Raw genomic sequence first — 16,127 nt, forward strand, 5'->3', positions numbered from 1 at the left:
AAAAAAAAAAATTCCGAAACATCAAGCAAAGAAGTCAAACTTTAGCCCTCCAGGGAACAAGAGAACTATTTATACGTGTGCATTTACAGGGCACACTAATACCTATCAACCTAATAAATTTATCAAGAGAGAGTTCATAAAAATTTCTTTCCCACAAATTTCTATTTGTAGTTATAAAATTTGAGATTCTAGATACTTAAAGATGGTATATTATGTTGCATTTATGTAGAAGCATAATAATATGGTGTTGCTAATTTACTTTTTAACACAAAATAGACGCAGCCTAAATCCTCATTCAAAAATTAATGAAGTTTTTGTTAGGTTCAGTAAACATTTCACAGTGCAGAATTCTCTTCACTACAACAAAGCCAAAACACTTATAAAAATCTTCATACAAGATCATAAGTGGGAAGTGAGACTTGACTGTTCAGACATGAAAAGTTGGCTCCTTCTGTGATGATTCAATTAACCAATATAAATTTAATTTCAAGGCAATCATAAATACACAGACATCTGGAAAAATGTTAAAATAATCTGTATGAGCCAATAAATTTAAAACTTTATTAAACAGTAAACTATAAAATATATAATCTCACTAAGTCATAGAAATTATGTATATACACACACATACCCATACACATATAGAGGGTGCCCAAAAAAATGTATACACATTTTAAGAAAGGAAAACTATATTAAAATTGCAATCCTCAATATATACCAATAACAGAAGATGAATACAAGTCATGTTTGACTTCTGCAATTACAAGAGGTGCTCAAAGTGGTTAGCATCAGCGTCCAGACACTTCGGATTATAGCGAATTACTGCTTGAGCAACAATGACCAGTGTCCACTTGTATACATATTGTAGCACCCTGGTATGTATGTATGTATACACACACACACACACACACACACGCATTATTGTTCCTCATCCATTCTTATCTGAGATACAAGAATGAGAAATTACTTACACAACATGCATTAGAAAGCCTCAAGCAAAACAGTTGTGTGATGACATGGTGTAGTAAATAAAACATGAACCCATTTTATATGGTAATTTTACAATACATTTTATTTTTGCTAGCTTTTATAAATTTCATTAATTCATTTTCCTCTTTTTTTCACTAGGTATTATTTATATATAGTTAAATTCCACCATTTTAAGTATACAGTTTGATGCATTTGGTAATTGTATATATAGTCTTGCAACCAGCACCACAATCAAGGTGTAGAAGAGTTCCCTCGCCTTTAAAAATGTCCTCATGCCTTTTGCACTTGTTTCCCTCCCCCATCCTTAACCCCTGATCTGCTTCGTCACTGTAGTTTTGCCTTTTCTAAAATTACATATAAATGGAATCATACAGCATGTAGTCTTCTGTGTTTGACTTCTTGCTTGTGTTTAGCATGCTTTTATAATTCATCCATGTTGTAAATCTAATTAATGAAGTTCATAAAACCTAGTATTTCCTGTTCTTTATTGCTTAATAGTTGGATTAGTATGGATACAGTAGTCTTTTTACTTCTTCACCACTCAATGAACATTCGGGTTCTAGTTTGAGCTACTTGAATAATGCCAATATGAATATTCATGTATAGTCTTTGTGTGGACATACATTTTCAGTTCTCGTAGGTAAATTCCTAAGAGTGTAATTTCTGGTTCATATAGTACATTTTTTACTTTATAAGGTACTGCCATACTTTTTTCCGAAGTGGCTGTACCATTTTGCACTTCCACAAGCAATATATGCAAATTCTGCCTGCTCTATGTCATAGACTGAATGTTTGTTGTCCCCTCCCCACCAAATTCCTATGTTTAAGCCCTAACGCCCAATGTAATGCTATATGGAGATAGGGTTTTGGGAGGTAACTGGGGTTAGATGAGATCATGAGGGAGGGGTTCCTATGATGGGATTAGCACCCTTTTATAAGAAGAGATACCAGAGAACTTGCACTCTCCCACTAGGAGAGTGCAGAGAAAAGGCCATGTGAAGGCCTTTTCAGTTGAATTGACGCTTAGATCGTTAGGAATCCTATTATCTCTGGTAATACATTTGTTTTCAAATTTATTTGATCTGATATTAATATAGCCACTGTAGCCTCCTTATGCTTACTGTTTGCATGACATACCTTTACAATCCATTTGCTTTCAAACTAGATGTGGTTTTGTTTTTGTTTTTGTTTTTTTTTAAGTACAGGCTTTGTTTTTAATCCATTCTGGCAATCTCTGCCTTTTGAGTGTTTAGTCCATTAACATTTAATGTGATGACTGGCTGGGTTTACATCTACCATTATATCTTTTTTGTTGTTGTTGTTCCTTGGTTCCTCCTTTCCTGCCTTTTCTGATTGTATGATTTTTTTTTAATTCTACTGTAATTTTCCTGTTGGCAAAAGCGTTAAAGTTCTTTGTATTATTTTTCATTGTTTTCCTGTGGATTAAATATACATTCTTAACATTTCACAGTCCATTTACTGTTAACAATATCCTGCTTTAAATAATATATAGAAATCTTGCCATCTTATAGGTCCAACATATCCCTCTACATACTTTGTTATAGTTGTTTGTTATACATTTACACTTATTATGAACTTCAGAAAACAATGTTATGATTTCAGTTTTAAAAAACTATACAGTTTATAAAGAAATTAAGGGGGATAAGAAAAAAACAATCTTTTGGATGACCCCAAGTAGTGTCTATTACCAATGTTCTTCGTTCTTTTCGGAAGATCCATGTTTTCATCTGGTATCATTTTCCTTCAGTCTGGAAAACTTCCTTCAGCATTTCTTGTATTACACATATGTCAGTTAGTGACACTCTTATTTTTTCTTTTTCTTTAAAAATGTCTTAATTTCACCTTCAACCTTGAATTGTGTTTTGATAGATATAAAATTCTGGATAGACATTTTTTCTTTCCTTTCAGTATCTTAAAGGTTTTGTTGTTTAACTGTCTTCTAACCTCCTCCACAGTTTCTCATGAGAACTTAGCTGTTAATCAGATTATTGGTCCCTTTTATGTACAGTATTCCTCAGTAGCAGTGGGAGATTAGCTCCAGGATCCCTACCCACCTGTCCCCCAACCCCCAACAGATACCAAAATCTGTGGATGCTCAAGCCCCTTATACAAAATGGTGTAATATTTGCAAAAAACCTATGAATATCCTCCAGCATACTTTAAATCAGCTCTAGAGTACTTAATAGAACCTAATACAATGTAAATGCTATGTAAGTGTTATGAAGTATTGTTTAGGGAATAATGACAAGAAAAAAATGTACATGTTCAGTACAGTCAAAACTATCATAGGCCTAACTAGATAGTACACATCAGCAACAACACATTTTATATTTTTTGGAAATTTTTCAACCTGCAGTTGATTCCATGGATGCAGAACCTATGGATATGAAAGGTTATAAGTCTATTGCAGGTTTCAAGAGACAGCTTTACCATGAGGTGCTCCATTGTGTTTCTTTGTGCTTATTCTGCTTGCTGTTCGTTTGGCATCTTGTTTCTGCAAATTTTGGGCCAATGTTTCTTAAATGTTTTTTCTACCTCATATCTCTCGTCTCCATCTGGTATTCCAATTACATATATGTTTGACCATTTGATATAACCTAACATGTCCCTAAGGCTTTGATCATTTTTGTTTTCCAATCTTTCTTATTTCTACATATTCTTCATTTTGAATGATTTTTATTGGTTTATCTTCAAGTTCACATATTCTTTCTTCTGTCACATCCATTTGGCTGTTAAGCAGATTCAGTATTTTTTTTAATTGCAAAACTGTATTTCTCAGGTTGGGGGTTTTTCTTTGGTTTTTTATCACTTTCTACTAGAACTTTGTATTTTTCTGAGATAGTCATGCACTTAAAACATGTTTTGTATCACTTTATTGAAGACAGTTATAATAGCCCATTTAAAATCCTTATCCATTAGTTATATCTTGGAGACAGAGTAGGTTGATTTTCTTTTTACTTAAGGATATATTCCACTTTTTTGGTATGTATGTTGGATAAAGTTGGATTGCATCATCAATTTGATTCTGGATTGTTATTTTTTTCCTGTAAACCCTTTGTTTTCAACATGTAATTTCTTGGCTGGGCTTGAATTCCAAACTATCTCTTGTGCAGCAACTTCAGTCTCTTGTTTATATCTTTTTTCTTTGACTGCAGTTAGTCTGTTCACATAAACATGTTTCATGGGTTAGTCAGAGGTGGGAGTAGACAGAATTTGGGGATCCCTTCTCTGACTCTTTCCCTTCTGAACTTCCTCCTCCTCTTTTCGGTATTCCCAGTTTCCTGGCTTTACTCTTCTGATTCCCCAGTCCATAAAGACTGCCTCCTTGTGCTTGCCTCCACTTGTGTGCCATGCGGACTGCATTTAGTCCTAGTTTAAAGGCCATGGAGATGGAATTTATTTTTATAGCTCCCCTTTCTGCAACCTGCACACTAGCATGAACTCCCCACCAGAATCTTCAAGTTCTTGTTCACACTCCAGTATCTTCAGGTAGTTGCCTCTTGTATAGCATCCAGGTTTTATAATTATTTTTTGCAGGAAGTATCATCCAGGAAGGTCTTAGTCCATCATACCCAGAAGCAGAAGTTAATTCATTTTTAAAAGTTTGGATACCTAATCACAAACTCTTTACAAAGAAACAGTTTCACTAATAAGTGGTAACTTTAAATGAGGCTCAGAAACTTGTCAAGTAAAAGCCTTCATAAGATTTACTGGATAAGAAATAATTAGGACGTCAATCTACGTGTCCTAAGAATGTACGATGTGCTTACTACTAGGTTAAAGGTAAGCTACAAAATGGTCTTCACTGCAGAATATGAACAGAAAGAACCAAGGGAAATATAACTCACATGGTGAACAATGGAAGGCTGAGACAAGGTGAGATAAAGCAATTCTACAAGTAACATTATTATAATAAAATCAAATGGGTTAGACATATAACTGAGCATGACGTAGTAGGTTACAAGCAGTTCAGTGTGGAGCAGGGACTTCTGGAGGAATAGTATGAAGAAAAGGAGTCCCGTAGCCCTAATGCATATACTGTGTCTCTCCAGCTAATGACTTTCTAGAACCCCTGGGAAACAGATGCTTATTCCTCCACGAGAAGCATCTATCTCAATTCACTCATACAAGTGTCTTTCTTCTGGGAAAGTAGCAGGAACAACCATGCACTGTTCTCATCATTCTATTTATTAGCTGGTTTCCCTGCCACTCTTACCCATCTAAGATTCAACAGCTAACAAGGCGATTTGGAATATTTATTTATTTATTTATTTATTTGAATATGGAAACTTCTAGGATTTCTAATGGGCTTGACAAGCTTATTTTCTTAGGAAATTAAAAGCTACCTCTTCAATCTAAATGCTTGCATATTCATATTTATGCCGCTTATTTAGATTGTTTTGCTCCAAAGGAATGTAAAGCAGCAAATTAAGAAGAATATAAACTTGCAAGGTTAAAAAAACCCTTTAAACGTATATAAAAGTTAAGCAAAGCAAAATATGGGTAGAAAGATGGAGGCTTTATACCAATTTGTACAGAAAAATCCCTTTTTATAGAGATGCAAAGTCTTTGTTTTGTTTTAAATAGTGTTTCCTTCAGTTTTGCAGAATCAAAAATAGTAGGATCTGAATTATAAGTTGATCTATTTGAAGATGTGCATACTTTCAATATTCAATATATGAACACATTCAATATTCAATACATGGTAACTAAAAGCTAGGATTACTAAGCATAATCTAATAATTAGAAAAGTCTTTGTTAAAAAGTGCACCTAAGAGGCAGAGTCAATGCTACATTTACTCATACATACTATTCATAAGCACATTTTGTATTGGTTCATATATACAAACTTTTTCTAATATGATATATGGGCAGACACCCAAGTTAAGGATAGAAACCTTGTATCTTACAGCTAATTATTTGAACACATTGAATTCATAGATACAAACTGTTTCTAATATGACATGTGAGTAGACACCCAGATTAAGGACAGTAACCTTTTATCTTACAGCGAATTGTTTGTATACAATAATTTTTACTGAATCTTACAGGATTGAAAATGCTTTTAATCTAAAATATCAGATTAATGTGTTCTTTAAAACATAACAGATTTTAAGTAAAATCTGAAGCATATTTTATAACAAGCCACTAACTTCTATGCTTGAGCTTTCTCAGGTTCTAGTGAATCTCACTGTGAAGCAATCTGGGTCAATACATAATCAGCTGGAAAGTCATGTCTAAAACGAAGGACCCTATTTTAACACATTTGATCAATAATATGGTCCAGAACTGTCTTATCCAATATGATAGTGACTAGTCATGTGTGGCTATTTATATTTAATGATAAATTAGGTAAAATGCAATTAAAAATTCAGTTCCTCGGTCACACTAGTCACATTTCAAGTACTCAGTAGCCACATGTGACTAGTGGCTATCATATTGGGCAGTGCAAACACAGAACATTACATTACAGTAAAATTTCTCTTGGACAGCACTGGTCTAGGGTCATAGCCCAGCAGACAGTGTAATAAGGCTCATCGAAAAGACTGAAAGATTAGCTAAAACTCTAGACAATTAGCTAAAACTCGAGAATGTCTTTCTTCTTTAGTATTTATTGACTGAGTTTCCAAATTCAGAGTGATAAATTAGTACCTATTTTATAGTAACAAACTCTGCAGCAACACTTTGTCTCTGATTACATGTATTCTTTCTAAGGAACATTTTAGAGAATTAACAACATGAGAAATTCAGATCCCACATTAAAAGATCACATCTTTGATATTCTTGTAATCATAGCAAGGCTTTGGATATTTATTAACAGGACGAATATAGTTATCCATTAAAATTCTCATTTTTAAAGAGTACAAAATATAGTATATGAAAAGTTAGTATTATGATATATTTACAGGACTAAGCAATATGCTTTTACACAGAAAACTGTCAAATATTTAGGTGAACCACATAGTAATTCCCAAATATCAAGTCAGTTACCTGTCTAATATTGTGTTGTCCTCTTTAGGAGTAGAAAAAAATAAACTCAATAAGAGCTTTGGAAACATGAAAAGGAGGAGCAAGAAACAACTAATTCTGTGGCAGGCAGATGGTTCCGTTCAAAGACTTTCAATTATTTTAATAAATATTTGCCATTATCTTCTGAATGTAGTAGTGCCTGCTAAGGTTGCTAGCCAATATTTAAAATGTCTCACTTACTGTTAGTAATTACACATTAGGCCTGATCTAAACAAGGCAACCTGCACATTTTTCATTGCCAAAATGTGTCAAGGTTAGAAACAGATGCTGTACTTTCTGTGCCAAAAATCTGAATAACATACAATGTATTTACCATATCAAACTTTAAAATTAACATATAAATTAGGCAATTAGGCAGACAGAAAGTTGATATCAATAATTTTGTTGGAGTTTTGATGGATGATTTTCAAAATAATGTTATTTGTGTATTTCATACAGAGAGAATGAACTGAACTTTACATTTAAAAAATAAATCGAGGGACAGCTGAGTGGTGCATTGGTTAAGAGTTGGCTTGGGAGCACCAGCTCTGTGGAGCAGGGCCCCGGTTCGGATCCCACATTAGGGCCAGTTACGCTGTGCCCTCTACAGCTAAGATGGTAAACAACAGCTCGACCTGGAGCTGGGCTGCCATGAGTCGCCAGCGACGGCGTAGGCTGCAGCGGGGCTACAGTGGGTTGCCATAAGCTACCGTGGGTGGCTGGCTGCCAGCATGAGCGGCCAGCAGCCAGCGTGAGCTGCCAAGAGCCACCATGAGCGGCTGTCCAGTGGCCAGCGACTGATCTGCCTCACCCAGGAAGAGCGCAATGATAATACCACATGGGTCAGTGAAGCGATGTCCTCCACAACTAGACTGAAGAACAAAGGGATAGCAACCTGTCTGTCCACTTCCCTGATTCCCCAACACTCTTCCCCTCCCCAATTCCCCAATAAAAACTTTTAAAAAAAATCTGTTTTATAATAAAAGAAACCTATTTTCCCCCTAAAGGTTGACTTACCGAATCATTCCGACCAAAAAAGGTATATATTGCATACATGTAATAATCAAATAGTTGAGACATGAAATGGATAACATCAAAGGCAATTGGCTTAAGAATGTTCATCATCTGCATATATTTCCCTGAAAAGAAAAAAAAAATAAAAATTAAGCAGAATAAAGTTAACATCTGTTAGTCTATAATCATCAAGTGGCAATACAAATACTCTACCAAACTATTTTTTTTTAAATGAAATATTATATGCCTTATACTAGTTACATTTCCAGTGCTCAGTAGTCATTTGTGGCTAGTGGCTATGTGTTGGACAGCACAGATAACAGAACAGTTACATCACCTTGGAAAGTACATTGGACAATACTGATATAAATAATCCCCACAAAGGTTTTTTTTATATCATTATTTTTACTGTTTGTCAAATATTCATGGAATTCCTATACTGTTCTACAAATAACACCATACAAACACAACACAGTTCCTCATTTTTTGGAGATTCCATTTAAAATAATTTCTTCAAAAATGTTTAAGTGCAGTAAAACAGAAGATAATGTACTCAAGAAAAAGGGGTTTTTTTTGTTTATTTTTTAATAAGCATACACACACACACAGCAGAAATAAAATATCAAGAAGAAAAAGGACCCATGGAAGGCATTTCCCTTCCCCTGAATCCTAGTCCTATGAAATCCTGTGTCAGAGGCCAAGAACATTTCTTTATCACTATATCACTCAAGAGCTGGAGACTCAAAATGCCAAGAATATATCTTCCTCATTCCTTCCTTTAGGAGATGCCAATATTCCATTCTCTTTCCCCTAAACATATGATACAGTTACAGAAAAAAAATTAAAACCCCAAATTTCTGCATTTATAAGCTTGTTAATGCATTTAAAAAGTGCATGGGAGATGGACTCAATCAAACACCAATAACAACGCTCTAACCGTGTGGGTTTTTTTATGGGAAATAATAGGGAAAGAAGCATATCTATAAAAAGTGCTCTTCTACAGAAGGCATTAAAACAGTCCATTTGCTTAATTTCTAAATGAGCAAGTAATTCAGGTGCCGGCTCTACTTCATGTAACTGCTATAAATTTTAATTGGTACTTTTGAAGACACCATGACTCAAGAGAAAACACATTAATGGCAGTAGGAAAAAATGACAAATTTACTCTGATGGAAATGTCTACTGTCAAAACCATGTCTTTATTACCTAAGAACTCAATATATCTGTCTTAATTTATATGAGATGATTCTAAATAATAGTCAGACGGTCAGGAAGAGAAACACACAGAAGTAAAAACCATTCAACTCAGACTTTATTCTTACTCCTATTTATAAGTCTTTTGTGTTTCAGAAGCATCTTTTGTAGTTATTTCACACAATCAGACATTCTTTTTTAAAATTGCATTTGAAAAGCATGCTCTTAGAATATTCTGGGTCACTATACAGATATTTTTATCAACTACAAACACAGATTTATTTAAATTGTAACTATTTACACATTAAAAAATGAAACATTAAGAAGAAAAAAATGGAAAACCATTATGTTACATTACTTTAACCTGTAAAAGAAAGAGCGATACATAGAATGAGGAAGAATGCAAATATCTGAGTTGATACACATCCAGAATACAAAGCTCCTTCATTCCTAATAATAAGATTAAGCATTGTCCATAGAACTAATCTTAAGGAAGGATAGAAAAATAAATTATTAGTAGGTATAAGCTATTGTAAATGTGTACCAGAAAGAAAAAAAAAACCTAATGTATTCCCACCACCCTGGAAAAAAAATTAAACATAAATTTTCATGTTTAAAAAATAAACAAAAGCCGGCTAAGTGGCTCAGTTGGTTAAGAGCTCACTCAAGAGTGTGAGCTCTGAGCAACAGCAGTTCGATGCCTGGCCCGAGCTGAGCTGCTGCTGAGCTGCCAACAGGTGGCAGGATGGCTCAGCTAAAAAATAAATAAATAATTTTTAAAACTAAATAAATAAATAAATAATAAAATATTCATTCATTCAATACATTCTACAAACACGTTTTGAAGGCTTACTACTTGGCCTTGTGTTAACACACAGGAATTACACAGAATCCCTGCTCTCACACGTTAAATGGTCATACATGGAAGGCAGCCATTGATAAGCTGGCTGCCGTTATATTAAACTATATAAGAGTAAGAAGTCTTGTCTGTCCAGTTCAAGAGAGTGGAGTAGGCCTTTGGAGGCCTAAGGAAGCTTGTGTATCTCCTCAGATTACCGAATTAAGAGAGAAATTTACAATGAATTAAGCCTATATCTATGAAGAAAAGAGAGTGAGGAGGTAGAGGTGCGTAGGTGTGATCACCAGAAAATGAGCAATCTCAAAAAATTTCTAGGTCAAGGGTTGACAAACCTTCCCTTTAAAGATCACAGAGTATACAGTTTAGGCTTTGCATGTCCTACAGTCTCTGAGCTAACTACTCAGTTCTGCTGGTCTCTGTTTCAACTACTCAACAAAAGCAGCCACAGGCAATATGTAACAAATGAGCAAGCTGTATTCCAATAAAACTTTATTTACAAAAGCAGGCAGTCAGACTGATTTGGCCTGCAGGCTACAGTTTCCCAATCCCTGTACTAGGTGACAGACAGTAAATGGGGGCAGGTTGACAGAAAAATGCAAAAACATCAATAAACAGGGGAGGTGGAAGCTATTAGATAAGATGGTGACTGCTCAGAATCATTAAGTACAGCAAGGAAGGAGGAGAGAGAGAGGAGGCTAGAAAACGATAGATTAATTGAAGGTCCACGTAGAGTGAACTGTACCAGTCCGCATGCCCCCCTCTACCACTATTCCTTGCCAGCAATTGGAGTACTGGCTGCCAGAATTTTCCAGCAGACAAAAACAAAAGAAAGTAAAAACTCTTAGGATTTCTTTCTAAAAGGATTAAGCATGAGAATGAACGCAAAACACTGAGCACACTTAAAAATAATAAATTACAAAAGCTAAGGCTTCTAGTGTGAATGTCGGCACCATAGGTAAAATCAACCTCATTCTAGAAATTTGGGGATCTGTCCCCATAAACGGTGCCAGTTAATCCACCATTCCTGCCCTACTCTACAAAATTCCCAGTCAGGATTCCTACTGAGAAAAAAGAGCCAGCCTGAACACAGTTCTAATTACTCAGCAAGGGACACCCCACACCGGCCATATAAGCCTTCTATGTTAGACATGAATAATCAAAAATCACCAAGTGCATAAGGAAAACTCAGAGTAAAAGTAAAAACAAAAGGTAATCCCAGAGGAAATAGAATAATTCAAGCTAAAGAAGAGAAATATAATAATTATGTAAAACCCTATGTAACAGGAAAATATGGAGGAAAAAGCACATATAGCCATAAAACATATAGAATACAGAAGGGCTCTTAAAGATTAAAAATATGATATTAAAACTAAAAAATTAAATAAAGGAAATGAGAAAGGAAGTCTTTCAGATAGTACACCAAAAAGAAACATTAGAGAAAATATGAGACATAAAGGGCAACTCGAGTAATGGAAAAGCAAAGAAAAAGAGAATAGAGAAAATGGGGAGGTGGAAATCATCTAAGAAAAGGCAGTATCAGTCACAGCTGAGAAACACACGAACCTTCAGACTGAAAGCATCACAGATTACCCAACACAAAAAGAAAAAGAACTCACACCTACACACATAAATAGAGAATTCTGAAACATTCTTTCAGAGAGGGAAAAGAAATTCACCTACAATACAATGAATAATAAAACATTAGAGGTTTCAACTTTCTGAGGAAAAATAATTTTTAATCTACAATTCTATATACAACTGAACTGTCATTCAGTAAAAGGGCTGAATAAAAACAGTCAGACTGACAAGAATTAAAAAAAATTACCTCTCATCATCCTTTTCTGGGCAATTACAACTAGAAGAAAGACAAACAGAAACAGACCAAAAATTGCCTCCACACTGGTGGCAGGGAGAGATGGGGTAGGAGACTGCTTTTCACCACAAGCTCTTCTTTATTATTTAATGTGTTACTATGAAATGCTCTGCCTTGATAAAACATATTTTTAAATAGCTCTGGAGTTAGCCTGCCCACTTAAAAAAAATGTGGTCAGTGCTTTGGGAACACTGAGGAAGGTGATAACATACAGCCCAAATGACTAAGAAAGGCATCTCTTCCCAAATTATCAACTGTGAGAAGTTCCTATTTCTGCCTCTCACCTGTATTATAACCTCTCCGAACTTTGTCCAGGGATCAGAACTAATGTTCCTGAGTTCTTCCACTGGCTGTGAAGCATGCAAGTTAAGAGCTTACTGCTTCTAGGACCAGACAACCTTGGTTCTACCATTTAACAGCTACGTGACCTAAGGCAAGGTATTTATCTCTGGGCTTCAATCATTTGGTGCATAAAAAGGGTACTGTGAAGAATTCATGAGAAAAGGCATGGGAAGTGTTTACAGAGCATATAACAAGGGAGCAAGAAATCTTAGCTATTGCTATTATTTTTAAATAATTATAATTGTGATGAATGCAATAAGGGAGTATAGGGGGTTAGTGAAGGGAGCCTAACCTAACTGGGAGATCAGAAAAGCATCACAGTGGAAGCACTGTGTTAAACTCTCTCATCCTAAATCTAGACCATGAGTCCTGCACACTTATGGGGAGGAGACACACAGGGGGACTTGCAAAGAAACCAACCAGCAGCAGCATGGACAAGACCACAACCAAGAGGAAAAACAGCGCGCCTACCAGACCCAGTTTATCTGTAGGAGGCACAGTGTGATAATCACATAAAAGGTGGCCCAGGGGAATTCAATCAGTGAGCCCACAACTCCTGTGCAGAGGCAGGAATACAAGGGTAAAGAGAAGATACTAGAAGAGAGTGTGAGAGTGTGAGAGTATGTGAGTGTGAGTGTGAGTGTGAGTGTGTGTATGTTGGGTGGCTTATGACGAGAGGAGAAATAAGTGTTTCTCCAACATTCAAGATTTTAAAAAATAAGGTTTGTCAGTCCAATGTATATTGGGCAACTACTAAAGGCGAAAAGCACTTGGCTGGGTGCTCCATATGCGGCCAAGATGACTCAAACTCTTTTCATTTGCAGGAACTGACAACCTGATAGGACAAGAGCAAGAACGGACTCTGAGCTGGAAGGATGCTCATTATTTTTATTACAGCACACTAAGCTGAGAGATCACCAATGGATATAAATAGCACAAAAAGGCACACTGGAAATGCTATAAATGAGGCATTAAGGAAAGGAAGGAAAAGTTAGTTCAGCTCAAGCAATTTAGAAAAATGTATTGAACAATGGAGTGAAGTCCAGAGTAAAATATTAACAGATCTGTTACTGAGTCCCTAGCTACCAGTTTTTATTCTGTTGTTTGAATATTACATCTTAGGCACCCAAATCTCCAACATAATTTTCTTGTAGAGTATGTACTGAGGTTGGGCCGGCTGAGTGGCTGGTTGGTTAAAAGTTGACTTGGGATGCCAGCTCTGAGCAGCAGGGTCCCGGTTCAGATCCCACATGAGGGCCAGTGACACTGCCCTCTACAGCTAAGATGGTGAACAACAGCTCGACCTGGAGCTGGGCTGCCGTGAGTCACCGGAGACAGCGTAGGCTGCACTGGGGCTGGCCGGCAGTGGGCATGAACTGCTGTGAGCTAGTGAGATGCCGTGAGCGGCTGTCTGATGGCTGGCAACCAATTGCCTCAGCTGGGAAGAGCGCAATAATAACAACATGGGCCAGTGAAGCAACGTCCTCCACAACTAGACTGAAGAACAAAAAGGACAGCAACTTGTCTGTTCCCCTTCCCTGATTCCCCAATGCTGTTCCCTCCCCCAATTCCCCCAATAAAATCTTAAAAAAAAAAAAAAAGAATATGTACTGAGGGATGATAACACTTCTTGGGTCATCTCAAAAAATCATGTAGTATATACAGTTATCAACTCAAAGTGTTTTAAAACTGTTTAAAAATATAAATTCATATAAATAAAACTATTTTTAGAGAAACAAATATTGGAATGTAATCTAAGTTAATGATAAGTTTTTCCTTAAACATAACATGAAAATATTAATTTCTTAAAAAATAACTTTTAACTTAATCATAAAACAAGCTGTTCAAGTTTTAAAACAAACAAAAAATATATTACAATACTTCTATATAAGATTGGACTTATGATTTTATTGACTCCATAACTTCATCCTAGTATTTGAAATAAGTATTGGGTTGTCCGAAAAGTCATGACACATTTTTGCAACGAAAAACATAGAAAAAATACGTCATGACTTTTCCAACAACCCAATATTTTTAAAACAATTGATATGATTACTTACATTCATAAAAAACAAAACTAGTTATCATTTGAATTAGCTTATACAACCAAAAATGTTCCTGTTATTTAAATATACATTGTTTACATTTCAATTAGGACAAAACAGAAAGGAACCAATGGTTCAGAATTTGTTCCTTGGGTCAGTAGTATTAACATCACCTAGAAACTTGTTAAAGATGCACATTCTCAGGTTACATCCCAGACCTACTGAATTAGATCTGGGGTGGAGTCCAACAATCCGTGTTTTAACAAGCCCTCCAAGTGATTCTCATGCTGATAAAAGTTAAAAATCATTGGCTTAGATCATCATAAAAGATGAATAAAGTATGGCCTTCTGACAGGCTTTTATCCCTTGGTTTTCAGGGTCTCCGCTTTACCTCCTAATCTGTCTCCTGCCTCTCGACCATTCATTTATGACCTCCTTCACTGGCTTCTCTTACTGTCCATCCCTCCAATGCATCCACATGGCCCCCCAATATATCCAATGGATGCGGATATATCTGGATTCTCTATGAACCCAAAAGGTTAAGATCCTCTGCCAAGATAAATTCATGTACTACCAGGATTTAACTCATTTTATACCAGCAACTCCAAGTATGTATCCTGAACATGTTTAATTTCCTGACCTCCAAATCCATCTATTTAAATGCCTAGACCATTTCTATGTAAATGTTCCAAAGGTACCTCCATATGTCTAAAACCAAGTTTATCATCAGCTCCCTAAAGTTGGTCTTCCTCTCATCTTTCCTATTTTCAGTTGTGACATTATAACACACAAATCTAAAATTTAAGAATGATCTCTCATAATGATTCACCAATCCTGTCCATTGTATTTCCAAAATCTCTCAAATCTATCTTTACCTTTCTATTACAACAGCCACTGCTTTAAGCAAACTCAAGGCCTCCATGTCTTGCCTGGGAGATTCCAACAGCCTCCCATCTAGACTTTGACCTCCCTCAGCTTCTCCTTTACCCCAAGTTATCCATTATTTACACTGTGGCCAGAGTAATCTTTAAAAAACAAACGAACAAACCTACTTGTGTTTCTCTCCTGTTTAAAACCCTTATCAAGTTCATGTCCCCAGAACGTTACATAAGGTCCTCTGAAATCCAGTTCTTCCCACTTTTCTTGACATGTCTCCCCTGCCCCAACCCCCATTTCCCAGCATGCTTCTCATATGCAGCAGCCTGAACTGCTGTGTTCTCTGAATACACCATGTGCTGCACATGCTGCTCTTTGCACTCTGGCTAGAATGCCTTTACCAAGGCAATAGCATCTATTCATCTTTCAAAGTCAGGTACAGTGTGAGCCCGAGTCAGTCCTTTTATTTGCTACCCAGAAAAGAAAGTTCATCATTCTTTCTGCCTCTTTTCTATTTACTTATGCTTATAATGCTACAACGTAAATGTTTTTCTTTTGTACGTTATTTCCCATGTTGGTCCCCTTAACTACACACACTACGTCCAACAGCTAGCAGAGTGCCTGGAACAGAGCTGTAGCTTGAAAAAAAAAATCTGTTGGATTGAAAAATGAATGAATACAATACACATGGCAGAAAAAGGCTAATTTCCTTAATGCAGAATTAAAACACATAATTTCCTTATTATAAAAATGGGCGGGGGCCGGCCAAGTGGCGTGATGGTTAAGAACTGGCCTGGGACACCAGAGGACCCCGGTTCGGATCCCACATATGAGGGCCACTGACACTGCCCTCTACAGCTAAGATGCTGAACAACAGCTCAACCTGGAGCTGGGCTGCCATGAG

The 16,127-nt window shown here is 36.1% G+C and overlaps 1 protein-coding gene across 3 annotated transcripts in view; it reads right to left on the bottom strand.

Moving 5' to 3' along the window:
• The window catches only part of VPS50 (VPS50 subunit of EARP/GARPII complex), a 131,804-nt gene that overhangs the window by 19,456 nt on the left and 96,221 nt on the right, over positions 1 to 16,127 (bottom strand). For all 3 annotated transcript variants that reach the window (XM_019627601.1, XM_019627600.1, XM_019627599.1), the window contains one exon: positions 8,038 to 8,159. In XM_019627601.1, coding sequence (XP_019483146.1) covers positions 8,038 to 8,159 — 122 coding nt within the window. The remainder of the gene's footprint in view (positions 1 to 8,037; positions 8,160 to 16,127) is intronic.

The sequence above is a fragment of the Hipposideros armiger genome, unplaced genomic scaffold (assembly GCF_001890085.2).
Source record: "Hipposideros armiger isolate ML-2016 unplaced genomic scaffold, ASM189008v1 scaffold_737, whole genome shotgun sequence".
Taxonomy (NCBI): domain Eukaryota; kingdom Metazoa; phylum Chordata; class Mammalia; order Chiroptera; family Hipposideridae; genus Hipposideros; species Hipposideros armiger.